This window comes from Eubalaena glacialis, chromosome 6 (genome assembly GCF_028564815.1).
Source record: "Eubalaena glacialis isolate mEubGla1 chromosome 6, mEubGla1.1.hap2.+ XY, whole genome shotgun sequence".
Lineage (NCBI taxonomy): Eukaryota > Metazoa > Chordata > Mammalia > Artiodactyla > Balaenidae > Eubalaena > Eubalaena glacialis.
The window spans coordinates 79,290,996-79,306,944 of NC_083721.1; the positions used below are offsets into that span (position 1 = coordinate 79,290,996).

General features: G+C 36.2%; 1 protein-coding gene across 5 annotated transcripts in view; it reads right to left on the reverse strand.

The window, feature by feature from the left end:
- The window catches only part of TP63 (tumor protein p63), a 220,224-nt gene that overhangs the window by 25,348 nt on the left and 178,927 nt on the right, over positions 1-15,949 (reverse strand). For all 5 annotated transcript variants that reach the window (XM_061193281.1, XM_061193280.1, XM_061193282.1 and 2 more), the window contains 2 exons: positions 2,288-2,474; positions 176-291 (listed from right to left, as the gene is read on the reverse strand). In XM_061193281.1, the coding sequence (XP_061049264.1) occupies positions 176-291; positions 2,288-2,474 (303 nt within the window). The remainder of the gene's footprint in view (positions 1-175; positions 292-2,287; positions 2,475-15,949) is intronic.

Here is a 15,949-nt window from a genome sequence, read left to right on the forward strand (position 1 = left end):
CAAATTTAGGAGTTTTGAAGGGGGATAGAGAAGTGGCTTGTGGAGAAGAGGGAGAAAAGAAACACAACAAAGTTTACTTATTTTATAACAAGGACTAAAATAGAAATTGATGCTTGAAACACCCCCTATCACCAAAACTAATACTCTCAAGTTTGCCCAGTCCTTATCTGCTTACCTGAGGTGGCTCATAAGGTACGAGCACACTCTGTCTTCCTGTGATGGGGTCTTCTACGTACTGGGCATGGCTGTTCCCTTCTACTCGAATCAAATGACTAGGAGGGGCGATCTGTCCTGCAGAACGGAGACAGAAAAAAAAATTCTTAGTTCTTCACTCTCAAAACAAAGAAAACAAAATGAAACTGTATGGACAGAACGTTGGTGGCCAAAGAAATGGTTTGTGTAATAGAGGAAATAATACATCCTTGAAAAGAGGAAGAGATCCTGTTGCCAGAGATCTAACACATGAAAGTATCACCACCCATACAGCCACAGAAAGGACAGGAATGTTCATCTGTATTTAAGGGAACAGTCCCATATTTCTGGTGCTCAGGGTAAACAATTCAAGTGGTAGAGAACTCTATGACTACATCTCTGACCTGATCCATACAGGCGATTTTTCTAGCTTCTCTGGAAAATGGAAGAAAAAGGAGCAAGTTAATTAAAAAAAAATATTAGCTTGAGAGAAAATACTGTCCCCAAATTGACCATTAAAAATACTAAATAGGAAGCTATGGATGGCAAGGATATAACTTTCACTTTGCCTATTCTTTTTTTCATCATGAAGTCTCCATCTTACTTTGGTCATAAATATGGGAAACTTACTGTTTTTATTGCGCTGCAAGAGGCCCAGGTTAGAGGGTAAGAAAAGGCAAGCAAGTTTTAAAAGAGCATAGGCAAAGTTTCACAAAATGTGATACCTGGTGGAACTCGAAAGGAAAGAAGCTGCTCCAAGAGTTAATGACGTGAAGGTGTTTTTTAAGCTTTGGCTGCACATTCTCATTCTACAAATCAGATATTCAATAAAAGTAAAAAGCTAAGTGTATCAAGATGCTCTCTGCTCTCTGAAGCATCACGTATTATGGCAAAAACTAAAAACAACTATTATGTCAAACAGTGAGAAAAAAAACCAATAAGAAATGGTTATGTCACCTTGAGGGATGGAGGGCAATTATGGAAACCTATAATGAAGCCTAGCTATAGGGAATAATCTTTATAGTATATTGTTAAGTGAAAACCAAGATGCAAAGGTATGGATAATGAGATCATATAAACAAGGACTAGAAATTAATGTGTAAAAAATAGTTGTATTAAGCTGGGAGGATTTTAACTTTCTCTTTTTAAATTTCTATCTATTTTCTTTCTCCACTACTTTTTTCTCTAACATCTATTATATTCTCTACATATACACATTCTGGCTACCTACCAATCTTTCTATTTTTCATATGATTTCTATAAAAAGTATCCTAACTCCCAACCCTCCTGCACCCTCATCATTCTTTGATGAATATTTATGCTTTCTTCTGTCCTTCCTTTCCATTTTTCTGTCTTCTTGACTTAGCCTGCCTTCAAAGAACTTTAGAACAGCAGATGTAAGGGGACCCTTGGAAATAATGACCTCTTCTATAAAACTATTACTGGATCTGAGGCTCAGAGGCTGGGGCCTAACTTACCTATGGATACAGCACTCAAAGGTCGCCCCAAGATACCTGCTCTTTGACTCCCAGTCCTTCACTTTACTGTTTCCCGTCCCCAGCTTACGTTCTAGATTTTCTATTAACTCTTCTTATCCATTATTTGTCTTCATTTCTTTTTCTTAGTTCCTACTTTCTTCTTCTATTTTTTTTTTTTTTTTTTTTTAGTATTTCTCATCTTTTATGCTCCTATCTCTTCCCCTTCTAGACCCTAATTGGTCTGGCCTTGACAATCATCCTGGGAGAGGCACTGAAGCCCCTAGCCAGGGCCCAACAGAGCAGGGGCCACATGTTCTCCTTAAACCCTCCCATTAAAAAAAAAAGAAGAAGAAGAAGGAAGGAAGCAGTAGGGAGTAGAGAGGCAAGTCCAGGTCACTGAGCAATTACCAATATTAAAATAAACAGTTCAATCATTGTGAAAGCCTGAAATTTACTCATCATTATTCTCAGACAGTCTTGTCAGCCAGAAAGGTAGCCTGAGCTGCCATCAGACAGCAGAGGTTGGAACCAGGTAAGTGGGCACCAAACAAAACTCTCCACAGGAGCTCTATTTCAAGGAACTTAGTTGAACAGCCACAGATCCCCATTCTCCTTACCCTCGTTGAATTCACGGCTCAGCTCATGGTTGGGGCACCTTTTCACCACTTCAGTGACATGCTCAGCCTTCTTGTAGACAGGCATGGCACGGATGACAGCGCCCTGAGGAGGTGGGGTCATCACCTTGATCTGGATGGGACATGTCTTTGCAATCTGGCAGTACAGTTTCTTCAGTTCAGTGGAATACTGCTTAGAGATGGGCCAATGGTGGAGGAAAGAAAAGAAACAATAGGAGATACTGTTGTTCAAAATACCTGTTCAAAATCAGAACACGGAACATGTATCTACTTTCTGTAAACACATACCTTTATAGCTGCCTGTATGAAACCAAGCAGGACCCTGTGGGGCTCCTGGGTAGAGAAGCCTTTCCAGGTCCCCCATTCCTTGTTTGTAGGGAACAGACTCTAGCCTCCATGACCTTCCCTGAGCCCCAAAGGGCAGTTTCAAACATTTGCTAATCAGGGAAGGGAGAGGATGCAGAGACAAATGAGGAGCAGCCAGAAAACAATAGTGCAGCCTTGGGGCAGGGTCCTGGTTCCGCCTCAAGGGATACACATAACAATACCTTTGAGCTCCTTACAGAACCAAAACCCCCAACAAATGGAGTTAGCATTCTTCATTCCAGAGAAGACCACCTGAGGCCAGATTAAAGCAACCAGAAAAACTCATCAGACTACCTGAGACCAGATTAAAGGAGTGCAGGCTCTGCACACACCCTAATCTTGTCATCAACTCTGCCCTTGAACCATCACTATAAAACTCCTCACCAAATCCTCCAGGGTTGGGTCACACAGTTATTGAGGGCAGAAGCCCACTCTGCCCACCTTTGCCTGGCAAAGCAATAAAGCTATTCTCTTCTACTTCACCCAAAACTCTATCTCTGAGATTTGATTTGGCACTGGTGTACAGAGGCTGAGCTTTCGGCATCACGTTCACCATTGGCTACTATGCATGACATCTAGCGATCTTATTCAAGGGAATTACATTCATTGATCAAACTAATCATTTTTTTCCACTTTAAATAAAATCTTATGTCTACAAACATTTCACATTTATCAAAACACATTTATGTCATTATTTCCTGTTATCTTCTCTTTAGGATGAAGAAAGAGATTCTCAGAAATATTTCAATGATTAACACTATGAACAGCTTTACAGAGTACCAGAAACTAAATGGAAAAACAATGTTCTCATGTACTGAGTGATATTAAGCAGACTATAATTAATCCCCCCCTTATAATACTCATAGGAATTAGGGTTTATGGAAAAAAATGTTTTAAGATAGAATATCTGGCAGGTAGTGAAGAGATTTTACCTGAGGTCAACCAACTAGAAAACTGCAAAGCAAAAGTTCCCGCAAATGACTGCACTTATCTTCTAAGGTCATAGCCTAAAAGAATGAGGGATCTGGAAGGGGCCACTTGGTCATACGCTCTCATGAAAGAAGGACTGCTCTACTGCAACACAGCAAATCATGGCAGCAAAAAGATGATCTTTTCACTCGCAAGTGACTGAAATTTTTCCTCCCCACACTACCTTCTGTAGGGAGAGGAAGTTCAGTGGTTGGTTGACTGTAAAATTAGAAAATAGGGTGGAGAAAGCATGAGACCTTGAAGAAAAAGTTCCATCCTTGTTGTTTCCTCTTCCCACCTCTGAAACAGTATAGAAAGTCTACATTCTAATCCTTATACTATCTTAAACCTTATCACCTCTGTTCTCTGGGTCAACGCCTCATCACTGCATTCCTCCTCATTCTGATGTTGAGTGAAATCACCCAGGTAGTGGAATTGATGGCCAAGAGCAGGGTACCTAGTAACACTTACCCAAACAAAGGTAAACAGACACACACGGGTTACAATCCTAAGTTGGCAGCAACATCCTTCCAGGGAAAAGACACTGGGGAGCAGGAGCCAGAGTGGCAAAGGGATTCATTATTGCTATGTTCCAACCCACCTCTGAAAAGAGGCAAATGTCCCATGGAAAAGCACATTTAAAAATAATTGCTTTATCTCTTCCTTTTGAAATATAATATTTATTTAAATAATCTTTCTTTTTCTCCCAAGCATTTCATTATATGAAATTTTCAGTTAAAAATTTCCTAATACTAGACGTGTATTACATAATCGTTTCTCCATGCCCACAGGTCAAGGATTAAACACAGCAAAAGGGTTTTATATAGCGTGAAGAAATAGGAAGCATGCCATAAATCAACCACAAAAATAAAATTCTACTTGGGAAACACTGAATGAAATCTAGGTGGCTATTTTTCCTCTAGTGTTTTTAACCAATGACTTTACAAACAAAGACATCGTCTTAAAGCATGTTATGAACTCATTTTTATTGAGAACTCTCAGAAAATGAGCATATCTGTTTGTGTTTTAACTAAACTAGGAGATGTATAATCTAAACATGAGTTTCATAAAATGCACCTTAGGAAAGATGACTGCAAAAAAAGTTTGTCAGCTAACACCTAAAGGCAAATAAGGCACCCATCCAAGCGTGTAAAGATTGCAAGAAAAGAAAGATAAGTGTTCAGAGTAGGACAGTTAAGAGAAACGTTCTGTTTCAATAGCTGATATACTGTAAATCACACTTGACAGACTAAAACGTAAAAGTACTAAGAATAATCTTAGGCATCATCAGGTTAAATCTTCACTCATCCTTAAGAAGTGGGAGGGGGGAATCTAATTTCTGCGTTTCAGTAATGATATGCAATAATAACTTCACCATTTTCTGAGTTCTGGTGTAAGAAATTTAATCTTCACAAAAGCCTAATAGGAAGGTATTACAGATCTACAATCTCTTATCTGAAACCCCTGGGGCCAGATGTTTCAGAATCCAGAATTGTTTAGATTTCAGAAAGGGAGTAGAGTTCATATAGCATATGTTATAAACACCTCCAGCAGGATTTAGTGGGCCACCCTGTAATCAAATCTTAATATTTCTTCAGAATTCATGAAGATTCACACTAAGTAGGAAATGACCATAGACCCTCAATGTTCAGGCCAGGTTTCACTACCACCTGAGTTTGCCACGAACTTATGAAATTAAAACAAAACCAAAGCAACTTTTGTTTTTCAGAGTTCTTTGAATTTCAGAATTTCAGATAACAGATAATGGATCAGTATTATTATCCCCATTTTATAGATAAGAAGAAGGCAGAGGACTTGCCTGAGGTCACAGAGAAGATCTGGTTAACAACCAGTATATAAGAATCATCCATAGTCCTGGAACAATAGTTCCTCATCTCTCATTCTCTTGGCTCTGCAGTGCATATTTCTGTACTTCTATTTTTTTCTAATTCTCAAACGTGTGGCTATTTGCCGAATCAACCTAAGAGGTATACAATCTTCTCTAACATTAAAAAAGAGCTCAAAAATGATCTACTTACCGTCAATAATTCCTCTTTATTTATTTCTCAGTATAATAATGTTTGCTCATTTCAGTGCAGGGAGAAGCAGCAAGTGATAGAAGTGAAATAATCCTGGACTAGGGGGAAGCCGACCTAGAGTCTAGGACCAGCTGTCTGTCAGTAATTCTATTACGGCTCTGGGGAATTCATGAAAGAGGTCCTGCTCTTTCGCATGGTGTATGAAGGCCCTCTGTGTTCTGGCTTTGTCTTTCTCTCATTCCCTCCCCTCACCCCCCAAACACACACACTTCCCACTCCCATGTTCTACCCATGCAAACCTTGTCATGCCTCAAACACACCATACATTCATCACCCACAATTCAAACATATTTTCCTTCTGTTCTCCACACCGTGCCAGGAAAATTTAGATATTACTCTTCAGCTAGGGCGGCATCTGGGGCTGTAAACCATATTTTCCAATTTTAGTGATGAGGGTTTACTATTGACTAAATCTAAATGTCTGACCAGGGCCAGGATACGTTCCAATTGTTGCCTCCAGTTAAACTTCCAGAACTGCAGTTCAGTAATCAGAGGGGCTGAAGTGGTCTGGCATGGGTCCTTCTTGACAAAGCCAAGTTTCTGCTACTCTATTTCCTTCATTATTTGCAAATTGGTTCTGTGATGACATTTAATATTTTTCCAGTACTAAATTCAGTCTCCCTGGCCTACAGTGTATTCATAATTCCTTAGACTTGCCCACTTCCCCCACCAAATAGCCACTATCATCTTCACTAATTTTCCATGCTTCTGCAAGATCACTAAAAACGGGAATCTAACTTATGCCAAGATTTTAAAATACCCTGGTGATTCAAGTCAGCAGAGACTACAAATTGGAATACATCTGGATTCTTTTAATGTCTCTCGTCCTCTCTGGGACTTCTAAAATTTACCTCTAAAATGGTCCCAAACATTGACCTGAGATTCTGTAAATCTAAAGACCAATTTCTTCTTTTGGGTATGTATGCTTTGTTTTCCTTTAATCAGCTTTGAAGTGTAATTTACTATAAAATACACCAATTTTTAAGAGTACGTGTAGGTGACTTTTGACACGTGTATACTCTTATGTAACCACTATCATGAGTAAGATACACACTATTTCCATCCCCTCCCAGCCTTCCCCGAGTCTCCATCCCTCATCAAAATTATCTTTTTCCCCTTTGCAGTTAATCTTTGCCCCAACCCATTCTCAGGCAATCTGTACCTGCTTTCTCTCGTTACACTTTTGCCTTTCTAAATTTTTATAAACTGGAATAACACTGTACATTATGTGCCTGGATTCTCTCACTTAGCATAACGCTTCTGAGATTCACTGACGTTTTTGCATGTATCAGCATTCTATTTTATTATTGAATGGAATTCCATTATTTATCAAGTGACCAATTATTTCCAGTTTTTATTTACTATGAATAAAATTACAGTTGGTTTCCATATCTGTGGGTTCCACATCCACAGATTCAACCAAGCATGGATTGAAAATATATGGAAGAAAATTTTTCCAGAAAGTTCCAAAAAGCAAAACTTGGATTTGCCATGCCAGCAACTATTTACATAGCATTCACATTGTATTAAGCATTATAAGAAATCTAGAGATGATTTAAAGTATAAAAGAGGATGTATGTGGGTTAGATGTAAATGCTACACCATTTTATATAAGGGACTTGAGCATCTGTGGATTTTGGTATTCACTGGGGGTCCTGGAACCAATCTCCCATGGATATGGAGGGACAACTGCATTATGAACATTTATATACAAATCTTAGGACATATGTTTACATTATTTTGGATAAGTTCTGCAAGGGTGATTGCTGATTAAGTGTATGCTTAACTTCATAAGAAACTTCCAAACTGTTTTACAAAGACGTTGTGCCATTTTACATCACCACCAGCAGCGTATGAGGGCTTCATATCCTTGTCAGCACTTAGTATTGTCAATTTCAATGCCATCCTAGCAGGTATGTAGTGGTTCTCATTGTGGTTTAAATTAGCATCTCCTTGATGTTTAATGATCTTGAGTATCTTTTCATATACATATATACTTTGTTTATATTTATATTTTATATAATGAAAAGTTTAAAATATAAATATATTTATATTTACTTTATATTATTTTTATATACTTATTTGCTATTCTTTTCTGAAGTGTCTGTTCAAATCTTTTATACTTTTTAATTTTTCATTTTTTAATTGGGTTGCTTGTGTTCATAATTTGAGCGAAAAGAGTTCTTTATGTATTCTGGATACAAGTCCTTTATGTAATATAAGTTAAAAACTTACACATTTTCTCCCAGGCTATAGATTGCCTTTTTTACCCCACTTTCTGTGCTTTTCCAAAACAGTTAATTTTAAGAAATTATCAATATTTTGCCCTTAAGGCTCATGCATTTTGTGTCCTAAGAAATTTTGGTCTAATACAAAGTTAGAAGGATTTTCTATGTTTTCCTGTAGAAGATTTATAATCTTAGCTCCTGCATTTAGTCCTATATCTACTTTCAGTCTCCTCTTTCTCTCCCTTCTCTTCCTCTTTCTCTTCTTCTTTTTAATGGATATTCAATTGTTCCAGCACAGTTTGTTGAAAAGATTACATTTTCCTCCTATTGAATATCCTTGGCAACTTTTGTGAAAATTAATTGACCGTATGTGTTCAGGTCTTTATCTGGACACTGCCTTCTTTTCTATTGATCTATTCATACATCAGTATCACACCGTCTGGATTACTCTAACTTTATAGCAAGTCTTAAAATCAGGTAATCTGATTTCTCCAATTTTGTTCTTCTTTTTCAAAATTGTTTTAGCTATTCTAGGTCCTTTGAATTTCCATATAATATTTACAAGAAATTTGTCAATTCCCACAAAAATGCCTGGTAGAATTTTGGATGAGACTGTGTTGAATATATAGGTCATCTTGAAGAGAATTAATATCTTAGCAATATTGTATCTTCTAATCCATGAACATGGTATATAGCTCCATTTAATTAGAACATCTTTAATTTCTCTCAGGAATATTTTATAGTCTTCAGTGTGCAAATCTTGCACAAATTTGTTAGATTACTTCTTTAATACTTTTAAATGGTAAATAATACTTTAAAATTTTACATTTCTAATTGTATTTCTCTAGTACATAAAATATAATTGATTTTTGTATATTGACCATATATCCTGTCAATATACAAAATCTTTCTAAACTTATTAGTTCTAGTAGTTTTTTGTAGGTACAATTTTCTACATAGATGATGATGTCAACTGCAAGTAAAGCCAGTTTCATTTCTTCTTTTCTAACATGCATGACTTTTAATTTTTTATTCTTGTCTAACTACATTAATTGAACTATCATTCAATTTGCTATTGTTTTGTTTTTCTTCTTTAAATTGGTATCTTAGATCATTGATTTTAGACTTTCATATTTTCCTAATATAAGCATTTAATTCTACAAAGTTCACTTTAAGCACTCCTTTAGCTATATCTACAACATTCTGATGTATCTAATTTTTAACACTGAGGAACACATGAAGCATTTCTTTCCGGGGGGTTGGGTTCTATTATACTTCGTATCCAATGTAATAAGGGACTATACAACATTCTTGAGAAAAATAATTCTTTCTCTAGGTTTTTGGTTTGTTTCATGGATTCCACTTCTAGTTTGAACTTATTTCCCCTTTGCACATTTTCTTCCCATTCTAAACAGATTCTTTTTTTCATTGTTCTTCCAAGGTTATATTTATCTCTAGCTAGGTTTTTCCTACTGACAGGTATCAAATCAAGAACCCAGTTGATTTTATACCTGAAAAAAGAATCTACTATAACTTAAGAATTTCTTTGGTGATGCAAGTCCACTGCATTGAATTTCCAGCAGCTTTTTGGGTGGATATTAAACATTCCAAACTTTACGTTTGAAATTATAAAGTTTCTCTTCCTGTAGTGCTGTTACTATTAGAAGCAGTTATGGGGATTAAAAACTTATCCAACTTCTCTTTTTTGTTTTTTTATAAATCTGTCTGTTTTCATAGTTATAACAACATGTATACATAAAAAATTATGGAAAAAAGAAAAAAATATGACATATTCCCCCTACCCAGAGATACATACCAATATTTTAGACTTTTTCCTATGCGTGCGCACGCGCGCACACACACACACACACACACACATATACACAAACTGGGGTGTATCATAAAAATTTTGGTATCTTTTTTTATTTAACATATGAGCCTGTTCTAATTTTAAAATATAATTTTATGTGGTTATGTTTATAGTATTAAAAAGGGATATACTATGATTTATTTAAGCATGTTTTCTTTTATAGTATAAATTTTACTCCATTGTAAAAATATTAAAAATAACACTGAAGAGCACATTTTAGTATACAAATCTTTAGTATGTAAATTAATTTTAACTGAATCTCTTGAAACTGGATAATTGAGTCAATGTATATTTTAACATTGTAGAAGTCTGAGGTCAATTTGAATTTTTTTCCTTTAAATTAAGCAAGCTGCTTATTTCTCCCTAGAAATTTTCAGGATTTTGTTTCCTTCTTTATTCTGCTTTTGTTTTTGCTTTAAGTGAGAATGTTTCTAAATATGTCTTTTTTCTCAAAATAACTTGGAAATTGGTGAGCTCTTTCAACTTACATGCTTGAACTCAACTCAGTAAATTTCTTATTTTTTCCTTTTTTTTACCTGTGTTTTTGTTCCTTCTGCTCTTATTACTTTCTAGAAACATATAAGTCTTACTCTGGATATCCCTCTGTATCCACCATACATTTTATATACTCAAACACTAATTGTTGACATCTTTTTCTTTTGTTTGCATTCTGGGAAAGCTTCTCAAATTTGTTTTCTCTACCATAAGTATGGCTTTCTAGAGTTAATTCTGTTCTATTCTACTACAAAGAATTGAAATTCTTCTATTGCATTTCAATTGAACGTGCTTATCTCATCTATCTCCCTTTTTACCTTATCCAGTCATCTTTTCATCAGAGCCTGCTATTCTAGATTTATTATTTTCTTCTCCAACTTTACAGTGCTTATGTTTTATTACTTTGTACTGAAGCAACATTTTAAACCTTTCTCTTTTTTTTTCCAGTTATTTGGATGCTTTTGCTTTCTTTGGTTCATTAAAATCATGTTCCCTTATGCTTAACTTTTTTTAAAATACAGGCCCTTAATTTGCTTTTGTAGTTTTCCATGAATATAGCAAGCTATAGCCAGAGCTAGTATTGGCATCCTTTGACATTTTTCAATTCAGTTCCATACTTTTTAAGTAATAAATTTACTACAGGAGACTGTCAATAGCTTGAGTGTCTAATTTAGTTAGGCATTTTTCTGGAATTCATAATATTTTAGTGGAAAATAAAACGTTGACTACCTTAGAATCTGCTAAGCAGTTGCCATTGCAAACTAGAAATTAAATCTATTTATCTCCCCATTTGCACATCATTCAATAATTATGGAACAAACATTTACTTGAGCACATGCTATATGATGCCAGGTACTCTATTCTGTACTAGGAAAAGACAGAAATAAGACTTAAAAACCCTCAAATGGAGAAACTTATGTATCCTCACTGTGTAGGATAGTCTTTAACATGTAAAATAAATTGGAAGAAAAAATTACTCAGTCCTTACCCTCAAGTTGCTCACAGTTTAGAAATAGAGTGAAATACAAACAATGCTATAGGTATGTAAAGTGTTATGGAATTACAGAGGATAGAGCAATTAACTACTAATTAATAAATTTGATATTTATTGAGAAAGTACTATATTCAAGAGTCTGTTTTAGGTTTGGAAATTCAGAAGTGAACAAAAGCAAAGGCTCTAAAGGTGCTAACATTCTAGAATAAACAAGTGAATACTATGTCAGATAGTGGTAAGTGTTATAAAGAAAATCAGAGTAAATTTAAAGGCAGTAGAGAGTCAAGAGCCAGGAGTTAGAGACCGTTATATGAGGAGGATATTATTTTATCTAGAGTTGTCAGAGAAGAATACTTTGGTAAGTTGATATTCAAAGAAAGATCTGAAGGAAGCATTGGAGTGAGCCATTCATACTCCTAGGGAAATTATATTCCAATTACTGAAGACAGCAAGTGTTAAGGTCCTGGGGTGAGTATGTCTGTCATGAAGGCCAGTGTCACTGGAGAGCAGTGAACAAAGGATACAGTGATAGGGGATATGATCAGAATTTAGAGAGAAGTTGGGGCCCAGATCATGCAAGGTTTTTGGCCAGAGTAAGGACTTCAGTTTTCTTTGATGTGAGATAGGAAGCCACTGGAGAGGTTTGAGAAGGTGACATGATCGATTTGCATTTTAACAAGATTCTGGCTGTTATGTGAAGAATAAACTCTGTTGACCAAAGATGGAAGCAGAGAGACCAGCAAGGAAGCTACTGCAAATAATCCAAGTGAAAAATATGAGAGTGGCTTAGACCAGCAGGGGAGCTGGTGAAGAGCAGCTGGTTTCCATATATATTTTAACCAGATCCGCTGATGGATTGGTTGGAATAAGAGAGAAAGAGAAAAGTAAATATATTCCACTAAAGCAGAGAAGAAAGGTTTTATAGAGGTAGTGATATTTAAACTAGGCCTTAAAAAAGACAAGTTATTCACCAACTAGATGGTGCACCCAAAAACAGGAGGAAGGAAGAGTCAAGAGGCAGAGGGCAGGCTCTATATGAAGAGAGAACATCATGAGTACAAGCAAAGAGATGTTAATATGGTTGAAATAGAGATGTGCTGGGGGAAGAAGGAGGAGAGGCAGAGCAGAAAGCAATGAGGCTAAGCGAAGAAGGCAGCTACCAGATTCAGAGGAGACTTGGATGTCACAAGAAAGAGGTGGACGCTACCAGCAGGCAAAGTAGAGTCACTGACGATTGCAAAGCAGGGGAAAGACCTAATCAGTTTCTATGTAGTAAGTAAAACAAAGCTGATAGGAGCAAGACTGAGGCAAAGTAGGGAGAAGGGAGACTCATTAGGACCCATTCAGACAAGAAATGAGGAGAGCCTAAACTAGAGCAGTACAAATGAAGAAAAAGGTGAAGAGATGGAAAAAATGTTTTGGAATTACTAAAACTCAGTCTTCTAGTTTTCATTGTGAAAGATAGGCAAGGAAGTACCAAAACAGGCCAAGAACTATTATTCATTAGAACTAAAGATGCTTGCAAAAATAATATGTCATTTTCTTATCTCTTTTCTAAAGTCAAAGCAGAATGAATGAGAGTTAGTTTTAACACAGGGCTCCCAATATTCAGGAGCAAAATGAGACAGGGCTTAGTCAATAGACTCATCAACAGATAGAGAAAAGAAAAAAATAATTTGTTCTAATTCTGGACAAAGAAAATAAAATACCATGAGGTAACACTGGAATTAACAGGCCAATTTTGTTGTAGAAGAGGAAAGGGCTTAATTCTTAAAGCCAAGAGCTTTGGAAAAGGACTCTTATCCAAAACCAATAATGGGAAGCAACATTTACTGGACTAGGGGTCAAAAGACAAGATTTAAACTCTGCCTCTTCTATTTATTCCCTGAGTCTTTATGCAGTTACTTCTCCTCTCACAAACAGAAAACAGAAAATAATTATAATATGCAATATACATCTCTTAGAGTGGAGGAAAAAAAATCACAGATATGAGAAGCCTTAGTCAACTGCAAAGACCAACATAAAAGGCATGTATGCATTATGATTTTTACTGAAGCCTCCTATTTCTAAGATCGTCCACATAAAGTGCTTAGTGTAGCTTAAGTAATCTTGGGAACACTGTGGAAACATTATTATTTCAACCTTTCAGGAACTGGTTGTTGCCAGATAATAAAAGTCTGCTAAAGTTTGAAGATTAACCATTTGCAATGAATCACACAGTTCATATTTATCTGCTAGTAATCACTGGGTTCTAAACTGGATTCAAGTTACTAGATTCATTTGTTTAAAAAACTAATGGATTTTGTTGATCTGCTTCCACACATTTGTAAAATATGCATGCATATATCCATAAGTACATGTAATATAATTTTATGTGAACTTAATATTTACTTACACTACACTGCTCAAAATTTAATCTCAGTGGTCTGGCATTTCTATTCCTCATGTTTTTAAGACTTATTCATGTTCTTACATACAGATGTATTTCCTTCATCTTAATAGTTGGAAGGAAAGAAGGGATTGAAGTGGAATGGAGGGAGATCTTTTGCTTTATCTGTCATATTTTATTTAAAGAAAAGATTTGAAGCAATATGGAAACATTTTTAACATTTTGGTAGATACTTGGATGTCTAAATTTACTTATTGTTTTTTATATGCTTGAAATATTTCCTAATTAAAATTTTTCTTAAATGAATTTAGCATGGGCAGCACCAACCTGTAAAATCATTGCAGACTTATGATTTTAGAAGACACAGAATATAGAAATAAGATATTAGAACCCAGAAGAAACATTACAGCACATCTTGCCTAAACCTCCTTCTCCTCTTGATTTTCAGATACAAAACTTAGGTTTAGAGAGATGAAGTTAGTTCATTAATTCAACAAGTATTTATTAAGCACCTGCTTCATGCCAGGCTCTGTCCTAGGTTCCAGGGAACTAGCAGTATTCCTTACCCTAAGGGAGTTGGTTTAAAGGAAGCACTGACATTAAATAAATTATTTTTAAAATTGTGACATATGTTCTGAAAAAGCAGAGGGAAATAGGGTAAAACATGGGGCTCTACTTAGTCCAGAGGGTCAGGAGGGCACCCCTGAAAAAATGATTTCTACTGGTTGCTCAACTAAATCTAGGCAACATGGGAATAAACTCAGATTTTCCTGCTTCTGGAAAGCGCATATTTTTTACAACTTTAACATACTCTAATGATTGAGTTTCCACAAAAAACCAAACTGACATTTTAAACCAAGGACTTGGTTCTATGCTTCTTTTATTGACTCACCTGTTTCAAGGAATTTTTAGTGTAAGATACCTTTGCTAAGCTTTTCTTAGAAGGTTAGATCAGGAAAAGCTTAGAAATCATTTGGTGCAGCCACTACAGTTACAGAGGAGGAGCCCAAGAGGAATTGATTCCAGAGAGGAAATGAGACTTGCTTAAATCCATTCAGCAATAAGGACCATCTTGACATAAAGACCAGTGTTCCTCGCCATGCACCATGCAGTTGGTGCTCATTGTATGGGGCCAAAAGGAAACTGGTGTATTTGGTAGCAGAGTGAATTTACATAAATGCAATATGATTAGAAAAACAGGTACAAAGCTCAGAGGTCATCTAAAAAATAAAATATGACCACCAATTTCCTACAGGATTACAATATTCCATAGTGCTTTTTCGACCCAATATCACATTCTTTTTATTTATTTTTTATTTTTTTATTTTTTTTTTTTAAAACCTCCTTTTTCTTTTTACTTTTTATTTATTTATTTATTTATTTTTGGCTGTGTTGGGTCTTCGTTTCTGTGCGAGGGCTTTCTCTAGTTGCGGCAAGCGGGGGCCACTCTTCATCGCGGTGCGCGGGCCTCTCACTATCGCGGCCTCTCTTGTTGTGGAGCACAGGCTCCAGACGCGCAGGCTCAGCAACTGTGGCTCACGGGCCCAGTTGCTCCGAGGCATGTGGGATCCTCCCAGACCAGGGCTCGAACCCGTGTCCCCTGCATTAGCAGGCAGACTCTCAACCACTGCACCACCAGGGAAGCCCCACATTCTTTTTAGTTTAGTAAATATGTTTCTCTAGAAATTGAGATTTTTCTTCCCTATTTTGTAACTATATTCTCAGAATGGGATCTTGAACAAAAGAATAACATGAAATGCCCACCAGTTTCTTTAAGAACCAATTCTACTCCAGCTGATCTTAGGTTTGATAAGTCAGCAGTGGACTGTACTAATCTTTGTACCTAGTTAGGTAAGACTGCACGTGAACTTGTGGCTGCTTAAATTATGCAAATCTTAATGTGAAATTAGAAGATGAAATACTGTGATGAGAAGAAAAAAGAAAAGAAAGCACATGTGAAAGAATTTTCTTCCAAAGATAGAAGTATTTGACCTCTCCAAAGAAGTCATGGACTTCTGACACTCACTCACTGAGGAATTTCAGGCAATGCATAGGATCTCCCTGAACCCTGAGCCAATAATCCACAGGGTGAAAATGAGGGAGCTCTGTTAGATGATCTATAATGTTTCTTCTATTTTGAATATTTTATGATCTGGTACAAATCTGTTACAGACACCAGTTACCAGGTTCACACTGGCAAGGTAACTCTTTATAAAGAGTGTGGAAAACAAAGT